The sequence below is a fragment of the Trachymyrmex cornetzi genome, unplaced genomic scaffold, assembly GCF_001594075.2.
Source record: "Trachymyrmex cornetzi isolate Tcor2-1 unplaced genomic scaffold, Tcor1.1 scaffold90, whole genome shotgun sequence".
Lineage (NCBI taxonomy): Eukaryota > Metazoa > Arthropoda > Insecta > Hymenoptera > Formicidae > Trachymyrmex > Trachymyrmex cornetzi.
This window is the reverse complement of record NW_017300245.1, coordinates 550,072-559,765: the sequence shown is the minus strand read 5'-3', so window position 1 is coordinate 559,765 and position 9,694 is coordinate 550,072. Positions and strand designations below refer to the sequence as shown.

At 36.4% G+C, this 9,694-nt stretch overlaps 2 protein-coding genes across 6 annotated transcripts; one reads left to right on the top strand and one right to left on the bottom strand.

Moving 5' to 3' along the window:
* Positions 1 to 233: 233 nt before the first annotated feature.
* LOC108769438 (uncharacterized) lies at positions 234 to 6,719 on the bottom strand. Of its 3 annotated transcripts, none has more exons than XM_018520444.1 (6): positions 5,921 to 6,306; positions 4,229 to 5,184; positions 1,976 to 3,674; positions 712 to 1,798; positions 410 to 621; positions 234 to 342 (listed from the first exon to the last, which is right to left on the bottom strand). In XM_018520444.1, the coding sequence occupies exons 1-4, from the start codon at positions 6,084 to 6,086 to the stop codon at positions 765 to 767; spliced, it is 3,855 nt and encodes a 1,284-aa protein (XP_018375946.1). In that variant the 5' UTR covers positions 6,087 to 6,306; the 3' UTR covers positions 234 to 342; positions 410 to 621; positions 712 to 764. The 3 variants fall into 3 exon arrangements, with proteins under 3 accessions (XP_018375946.1, XP_018375947.1, XP_018375945.1); XM_018520445.1 differs by lacking the exon at positions 234 to 342 and adding an exon at positions 6,673 to 6,719 and having other exon boundaries at positions 360 to 621; positions 5,921 to 6,047; XM_018520443.1 differs by lacking the exon at positions 234 to 342 and having other exon boundaries at positions 360 to 621.
* LOC108769439 (uncharacterized) lies at positions 6,699 to 9,671 on the top strand. 3 transcript variants are annotated; one of them, XM_018520448.1, is made up of 3 exons: positions 6,699 to 6,757; positions 7,627 to 8,280; positions 8,810 to 9,671. In XM_018520448.1, exons 2-3 carry the CDS (start codon positions 7,649 to 7,651, stop codon positions 9,327 to 9,329), a joined length of 1,152 nt encoding a protein of 383 aa, XP_018375950.1. In that variant the 5' UTR covers positions 6,699 to 6,757; positions 7,627 to 7,648; the 3' UTR covers positions 9,330 to 9,671. The 3 variants fall into 3 exon arrangements, with proteins under 3 accessions (XP_018375950.1, XP_018375949.1, XP_018375948.1); XM_018520447.1 differs by lacking the exon at positions 6,699 to 6,757 and adding an exon at positions 7,210 to 7,248; XM_018520446.1 differs by lacking the exon at positions 6,699 to 6,757 and adding an exon at positions 7,231 to 7,321.
* The last annotated feature ends 23 nt before the right edge of the window (positions 9,672 to 9,694 follow it).

Genomic DNA, 9,694 nt, shown 5'->3' with positions numbered 1-9,694 from the left:
GCATGGTCCGTTTGTAACTTTGATATAACAATATGTACTTGAGGTACACGTATTAATAATGTGTATTAATATGGCTCTAACTGATACCTTGAATTGCTTTTTCATTGTGGAGCTTAATATTTGTATGTATTTACAATCTGCTAATACACATGAGTTCTTCCATTTATAAATTTCATATTGCTCATATGAAATGCCAGTTAAAACAATGTCACACATGTGACATTGCTACTTGTGTATTTTGACATGTACACGGGATTTTTCGTTGTTGCGATATTAGTTTTCTTATAACAACCAATGTGTCTGTTTATTTTTTACTGATGGATCGATTAGAATGTAAGAAATCTATAATATATATATTAATTAATAAATTAGGAAGATCGCAAAATCACGCAAGGGAATTAAACTGTACTTGATATGTATGTGTTCACGTTGTAACAGTATATGCTACTGATTCGATACGAATGTACAGGATATGTGACAAATACTTTTTCCATTCATGCAACTCTTGTAGAGTCCGGAATGAATGGTTCTGGGAAAACATTGAAATATGTTTACCGTCATACTGTTGCCCCAATTCTAAAGATTCTCATTAGACAGCTATAGCGACGAAAGGATAGATCACTGACGAAAGAATAAAAGTTATTAATAAAGGAAAGAAGTTACACTATTATTGTGTACTTTAATCAGCTTTTAGCGAGAAACATAACATACCTTTATAATTCCTAATTATTTTTCAATATATGACGTATTACCCTGAAATTTTATCAGTCACTAGATATCAATAAACATGCGCTACGGTTTTTGTATATATTCTTATTTATTTCAGTTTGCAATTCGAGATAATTATGAACGTTTATTACAAGTTCATTGCTGATTGAAGTATTATCAACGACTGTATGTTTTTGTACGGTAGATACATTATTTTTAATATCATACAAATATTTGTTTAAAATTTGTTCTTTGGATTTATATTTTCTCATATCTAATAATTTTCCATTAGTTTTGTTTATTTCTACAATTTCTGATAATGTCCAGAATTTTTCACTATTCTTTACTTGGTGTTTTTCGTTTTCTTTGATCATTCCTATGTTCTCGTTACGTTTCGCTTGACGAGAAAGTACATTTTCCTCTGTACGTTTCAAAAGAGAAAAAGGATGCGGATAATCCTGTGAATTTAGAGAATTTTTCAATCGACTACGTATCAAGAGACTTCTCTGTACTTTGTAAGGTCGACCTAAATCACGCGTTAGTATCAAGTCACAATTGTCGATCAATAAATATCTTCTGTCGTTTTTTTTATCTTCAATTATAGAATGTTTTATTCTACGTATTCCATTAAATTCTTCTTTCGTAGAAATCCGTAATAAGTTGATATCGTGAAAATCATATTTAATTTTAGAAGTTTTATAATTCAAACCAGAAGAATAATGCGAGGCACTAGCGAATGAATCAGAATCTTTCGAAATTAGTTTGGGATGATTGCCTGTCGGAACATCTCTTCTAAGAACATTATTTTTACGAAATATCGCGCTACGAATCACATACAATAATCTTCCGGTCATCGTTTCAATTATTTTATTGATAAATGCGATCATGCGGTTGCCAATGATAAAAAATAGTTTCGAAATTAAACTTCCTTCGCGTTCTACATCGGAATGATAAAGCACATTATTCGTGCAAAGAGTTTCTAAGGAATTTCCTGTGACATCGTTACAGCGGGATAAACGTTTTGTAGTCGTAATTCCTACTTTCGTTATCGGATTTGAATAAGTTCCGTTGTCTCCGTTTTTCTCATTATCTGAATAAAAAATTTTGATTTAGACTCAATTTTATACTTAATATTCTGCACAAAACTATGCAATTTTTAGAATTATATTTTGATTAATAAAAAGCCATTGTAAAACGGAAAAATGTGAAAATTATTTTTTCTCTTTCTAAATATATAGTATTATATCAACATAAAGAAACCAATTACCTGTTACATGTTTATACAGATTTTTGAATGGAGGAAATATATTTGCTTTTAATAATGGAGCAGTTGTAGTTTTATCTTCTTTAAATGTCGCTTGGCATTGGTGATCAAAGCAGAGCTTTGGAAGATCCATTTTCTTTGGAAATATGTTCTCCGAGTGATCTCTTCTAGTAGTAATAGTGTGCGCGACGGCACTTTTTAGAAGATTTTCTATCGACCTGTGATTACTTAATTTTTCAATATCCGGATCGGTGGTTACATTTATCTCTCTTTCATTCATTGCTATTTCCTTCTCGATTTTTTGCTTTTTTTCATATTCAGTAAGGCTTTTATCGTATTCGATATTTGTCATCAATGAGACAATGTGAAATTTTATTTTCTTCTTGGCCTTGCTTATTGGTACTTGACTTGTGCTTTGTTCTATCACGGCATCTGCAATTGATGGCAAGATTTCGCCGGTTTTGTCTTCCTGTCCATCCTCGCGTCTTTCTTTTTTCGATTTTAATATAATTTTTAGTGGTGAAGCACGTATGCCGTCTGATGATTTTGGTTCAGTTTCCTGCACACTTGAAATTGGTTCTTCATTTGCAACTTCCGCTGTAGTCGTAGCTCTCACCTTTTCTTGATTAGCTTCCTGCGGCAGGATGTCTTGTAAACTTCTAATCTCCTCGTGTTCTTTAATAATTTCATCTCTTTTCGAAATTGTGATTTTATCTTCTACTTGTTTTTTAAATTGCTGTACATTTGACGAATTTGCAAATTCTTGCTGATTTATTGTCTGTTCGCAGCTCTGAATCTCAACCACATTTCGCGCTTCGCAAACGTCCTCGACATTGATCTTCTCGCTGAGCGTAACCGTATCACTCTCAGATTCTGTTAAAGTCTTCACCGATTCGTCGTCGGCGACGTTGATATATGCCTTGGCCGTCCAACATTGTGTGCTGCATGGAATTTCGTTTCTTTCTCCATATTTTCGCGCATTTTCCTCGTATCCCTCTGTGTCTATCCTCACACAGACATTCGACATTGACTTTATCAAAGACAATGCCTGGTATTCCAATCCTTCAACATTACTGACTGTCGTCGCGTCTATTTCGATGATCCTCGGTCGGAGTTTTTTTTTATCCTCGCCAATGCTCTCCTCCGACGTCGTCCTGTCGCAACATGCGCAATTCTCCGTGCTGGAACGTTGCTGTTCGGGAGTCGCGGGACGTTCCTTCGCGCGATCAGCACCGCTATCGTCCGGGTTTTTGGGAGGATTGCTACGCGTGCCACCTGCTGGAACAGTCTCTGGCTTACCCGTGCATGGCTTTAGCAGCAGCCTCTTGGGACTTCGCGGTTTTACATAGGTGAACGGGTCTAGCGAACGAACGTCTGGCGGCACCATACTGTATAATCTCTTGGGAGCCTCGAATCTCGCTGAATAACACGGCTTGGAGAATTGTTGCACGACGCGTGACGACAACGTCGGCGCCGGCAGCATCGCACATCGCCTGCGATCAAATTCTGCCTCCACTTGACGGATCTTATTCTGAACGTTGCTCAACCGAGTCTCCGCGATCGCACGTTGCGATCGATACGGTGCAAAGTTTACGTTTACTCGCTCATCGCACTCTTTCTGGCGTAACGCCGATAGGAAGTCCCGCAGCTCAGTGTCAGATTTGAGAGCGAGGACCGTCGGATCTATGAGATCGGTTGTCACCTTGATAAAAAGAAAAGTATATATAAAAATTAAATAGATATGCCTGAGTTCGAATATTATTTCGATATCAAAAAGTCATAGTAATATAAGCAATAAAGTCATGCAAGGTGCGAATGCTTTGCCACAGTTGATGTTGCTATGACGTCACATTAAGGCCCAGTTTCACAATTCACGGTTAACTCTTAACTAAGGTTCAACTTATTTCTCCAATTCTAAAATTGGAAAGAGATAATGAATAAGTTGAATCTCGGTTAAGAGTTAACTGTGGATTATGGATCTGGATTTAAGATTAAGATATTGGCCGCGTTCAGCAGACTCAACAGTTAAGTGAGCGCTCGCTGCTATTGATGCATTCTTCTAGATCTAAAATCTGGTTGGACGATCTAAAAGAATACACCAATAGAGCAGCGAGCGCTCACTCAACTATCGAGTCTGCCGAACGCAGTACAATGACGTACGTAATTTATCCGTGACTATTGTGATGTAAATGTGACATTTTTTTGCTATGGGGATATAAGTAGTATATTAAAATTTCTTCAACAATTTGACAGTACCTCCACACCAACCCCTTGAATCTCCATTATCTTTTGATTGATGAGTCCTTCAACCTGCGCCTTCAGCAGATTCATCTTCAGTTGTACCAACGTGAGGACCGGGATGATGTTAGGTGGCGGATTGGCCGTCATGTGCAGATTAATCAGCGTGTTTACTTGCTGTGCATTCCTCGATTCCGATAATAGCTGATCCTTGGTCAGGGTGTTTATAGCCTTTTGCGCCTTCGCCATCGTGTCCTCCATTGTAGTGGTCACATTCGAGCCCGGCACTTTACGTAGCACCAGTCGTGTGGCAGCACAAGGTATGATGCCTTGCAATGATAGGAACTGTGAAGCCAAAGCTTGCAGATGTTGGGAGGCCGGACAGTTCCTTTGCGAGCAGATAGTATCATCGACGTTGGGCGTGCAACGATGCTCAGCCAGATCGGTAGCATCGTAACGACATCCGGCGCGTAACACGTTTCTAATCTCCGTCGAGTCAACATCGCCTCTTTGGCCTCTCTGGCAGCATCCACAATTCGACATGGCTTCACGGGTGCGAATAAATGGATCGTAGAACGGCAAAGGCATAGGATAGGGATAGAACGGCGGCGCGGGCGATGGTGGATAACAGGCGGCAGGATAAGTTAATCCACCCGGTGGATGACCCGCTGGAAGCGAGGATGTTATTTGAGGTGCCAAAGGAAGCATAGGTGGCTGCTGCTGTTGTTGTTGGGATTGGGACGCCGGCGATGGTTGGCAGTTGCCGGGCAGGATAAAGATGGGCGCGGCGTTGCTAACGCACGCACGAATCTGGTCCAGAATATTCTGCGGCAACTGGCCGCAACCGGGATGAGTCGGTGGTAAGCTCTGAAAGACTGGATGACACGAACTCGTTATTGGCTGCGGTGTACCCGGTGCGCATTGGTGTGTCACTATGTAAGTATCCGGCTGACAAACATGAGTGATAGGTCCTCCTTGATAGAAAGTAGATGAGAAAAATTGGAATAGAATACAATCATATATCAGTTATTTATATCAGTCATATGTATATATTTCTTGTTATGAAATTATTATTAAAAATTAGTTGAATCGTCCATACTCTCTGTATATAATATCTCAATTTTTACCTAATTATTACATTACATTTTAAACAAACAAAGAAAATCGATAATTACTTGTTTTAATTAATTATTTATTTCGAAAATATTATTACTGATTTAATTATAAGAGAATATCTATCGAAAACTTGAGGCAGATTTGATTAATTGTATTTAATTGATACTCTCTATTAAAAGATTGATAATATTAATAATTAATTTATTATTTTGAAAATATTATTATTAATATAACTGTGAAAGAATATAATTTGTTTACTGTTGAAATTTTAAACAATTTATTTACTTTTAAATTGATGTTATTTTAAACAAACAAATAAATATTTGTATATAGATACTTTTCAGCTCATCATTATATTATACAATGAATTCAACGGATAAAATTAAAATGAGAATAAATTCAGGATGGACGTATTTTATTCAATTTTTTAGACATTCTTTAAGTAATATGTAGAAAATATCCTTTTATTGAATGAAGCGGCTTCGCTTCGTCGCTTTAGTCGAAACTATATTTGTAAAAAAGCAGTCAACTTAAATTGTATGACATTAAATTATTACGTAATTTAGCGTTTGATTGACATGATCGGTTTTGTACCTTGAGAAGTTCCGGAGCACGGACCGCATGCTGCAGTTTGCATCTGCTGAGTGCTGGTTTGCCGTTGTTGACATGTTGGAAAATTATACTGACTCGTCTGCACGGGTACGTTCTGACAGGGCGTGACCTGTGACATCGAGGCCGCGTTACAGGGTAAATTAATCATCGGTACCAGAGACTAGATCATTGATTTGCTTTAACGAATTTAGATCCCGGCTGCAGCTGTCGTGCCCGTTCGTTCTCCTTCGTGATCAATAATGCATTATTCTATTCGCAGTGAGTTCGACCGTAATTTACGAAAATTACACTTGAAAATTTAGATTTTGAATTGTAAATGGAAACGTCAAGCACGAGATGTTCGGTGCTTGTCGTTGCCTTCGTTAAGATTTGAAGTTGTAGCGATCCGTCAAAATAAAATCATCCTATCGATAATTAAATAACGTTATTCAACAAAATTCATTTATCTGATAGTAAATAATATTTAAGTCATGGTAGAATTCCACCATAATTTAAGTTACGTTTATAAATAGGGTATAATACGTTTTTTCTATAAGAGTTTTGCGATTCGTGCTTTGTTTTCAAAGTTTCAAATTCATTATGACATGGCGAGAGAACATTTTTCTCTCAGCATTTAAAGTCCGAGACTCACGCGTCACCCGGTTAAAATAAAATTCAATTAATTATATAGATCCGATTATACTGAGTAATTTCTTTAACGACGATAATCTTTATATAACGCAATTTAAACTTACTTCCACTTTTCTCAGGATCGAGACCTTTTCTCTGATTAAATGTCGATGAAAATGTACTTAAAGAGACGACGACGTTTCTTAAATGGTTCGTCACTTCTCGGCGTGGTAAACTTATTTACGACGCCATTAAAAACCGATAAAAACCGGTTCAAATCGATTAAATCGGAAAGATAAAAAATGTCACTGAATATTTCATCATTATTTAATATAAAATTTACGGTGATGTCATCTTTTTTTTATCTACGCTTAATTTTGGGGGTTTTTTTTTTTAATACAAAAGGCGAGAAATGTAGATTGAATAGGTAGCAATATTTAACATATGTGCAAATTTAATAACTAATTTATTGTAGATAATATATATATATAGAAATTACATTAGATTTTTTTCCGAAGAATTACTGATTCTGGAAAATGTTAAAGACGGTTATGATTTGTATCTCACACAAGACTCGTGTTGATACAAGTTCTGTTATCGGTCAGATAAATACATGCGTGGAGGGGATAGATCTGTGAAAGTGTAACGGAGCATGTGAACACTTATTAGTTGTAAGTGGAACGTGCTGAGAGATACTTTGAGTGAGTTTAGAACCCGCTGATAAAGCCTTTAATTATGTTACGTTTAGATAGTCTTTATAATCATGCGAGCTATGTATGTCACCTATTTAATTATTAATTGATAGAATCGCTCGTTTACATCAACGTCCATGTTGCATTTTGACTCATTCTCGAGAGGCTAACGACACGGTTAAAATGTTTTTTAATTATTCCGTCGCCCGCTGACTCGTTGCACTTCGTGACGATAAACATTATTAACGTGCGCGGCACTCGTCGCGACAACGTTATTAGAACGAGCGGGTTCGCGTAAAAAAAATCCTCATAATTCTCGACTTTCCGGCTTTAAGCGCGCGCTCTCGCAGTGCCGGTGTCCTTAATTGCTACCGTGTTTTATTACAGCGATATTATTTTCCCTTTCGCTATGGCCGACCCAGATCTCTGTACGAAGTTCGAGAAACTCTTGAAGAAGTACGAATGCAAATATTGCTACTTCATAAAGTGGATATTGATACCGGAGATGATCGATGGTCGTTATTTCTGTGAGCCTGGGTCCAGGGAGTTTGTCGAGCTCGATTCCATCGACGTGGAACACCTAGACCGGAAGACCAGTCGCAAGAACGTGCTACATCGGGTGATGGCACGCGTAAATTTTTCCGGAGAAACATGTAGCTTTCCTCTTATTGTCAAACTGCCTAAACAGAATATAATGGAAACTACGTTGTGTGGCTCATTCTTGAACGAGGAGATGTTTTACAGCAAGATGACGCTTAACTATGGAACAGACGGCATCTCGAAGTGTTACGCGTCCGATCTAGGTCGATTCGATGGTCAGGCTGTTATCGTATTGGAAGATCTGGTCGCGAGTGGTTACAAACAAGTAGCTGAAAAATTAAATGAGAATCATCTGAAGTTGTGCATGAAAGCTTTGGCGACGTTTCACGGCAAGGGATTGAAACTGAAGGCACATAAGTTTCCTATTTTCAGGGAGTTCTATGCGAAACTATCTGAACCGATTGACTGGTTGCACCTCAATACAAGTCCTGGCAGTGTCAGGTATAATTCGATTATTATTTGTACGTACATTTAGTATTAAAAATTAGGTCTTTATTTTAAAAATATACAAATTACGTGAAGCGAGAACATACACTGAAAAAAAAATTAGCTAAATCTGAATAAATATTTCTTTGAATAGTTGCAAATAAACATTTATTTAGAGCAAATAAATATTTGCTTAATAAAGTATAATGATACTTAAATCAATAATGATACTTAAATAAAGTATAATGATACTTAAATCAAATTAATGATTCTTGTATCAAATAAATATATGTTTATATTTAGTAAATGATTTACTTAAAAAATATTTACTTAAATTTAGTTTTTTTTTCTGTGTATATATCCACATATCGTCGATTCTTGACTTTTCATAATAATAATAATAACATTAATATTAAATATATTATAATATTAAATATATTAATTAAAAAGTAATATAGTTGGAAAGATACATGTATAACGCATAATACAAGTAACCTACTTGGATCATGTATATAACATATCTTTAATCTTGTATCATTTGCAGAACATCTGAACTTATGGTTGAATCAACATTGGATAATCCTGAATGTTTGGACACTTCATTATATTCCGTATTGCCAGTTGAGGCAACTCTCTCCGAGAAAATAAGAGCAAAACACAACATAACGTCCAAACTCGAGTTTAACGATTTTTGGACCATCTGCCATGGTAATTTCACGCGGAGTAACTTGTTCTTCAGGTACGAGAATGGGTATCCGAGTGACGTAAAAGTGATTGATTGGAGCACAATGAGGTACTGTTCACCATCGATCGATTTCGGTCAAATTCTACTCGAAAATCTGCCCGATGACAATAATCTGGCGAAGGTCAAGGCATTTTGCCAGAATATGTTGGAGATTTATTTAGACGCTGTGAAAGATGTGTATCTAGAAGTGGATCGCGAACTCTTGGAACGAGACGTTATCGCCAAGTTGCCGTTTGCGTATGGCATGATTGAAAATCGGATGCTCAGAAAAACAGGGATGATGTTGCGTGCGCTCGATCAGTTAGGCAGTTTTGATTAAAATCGCAAAATTGTCGTTTGATTACAGTTATTTAATCCTTTATAGTTTATAGAGTCTTCACGATATTTGTTCCATGTATTAAATTTCTCACCATTTTACTGTGCATATTCGTGATAGCAATATACACGAATAGAATATATCAAAATGAATGTTACAGATTTAAGTTCAAAGATTTACTTTTATCATTATACTTTTGAGGAGCAGACTTTCAAAATACGTTTTGTTCAAAATTTGTAATTCATAAAATGAGAAAGAAAGAAACTGCGCACACAAGAAAATTACACACTTTACAGAAAATAACAATATGCCAATCAATAGAATGTGAAATATTAAACAAGATTACTAAACAATTGCTAAAAATGTTA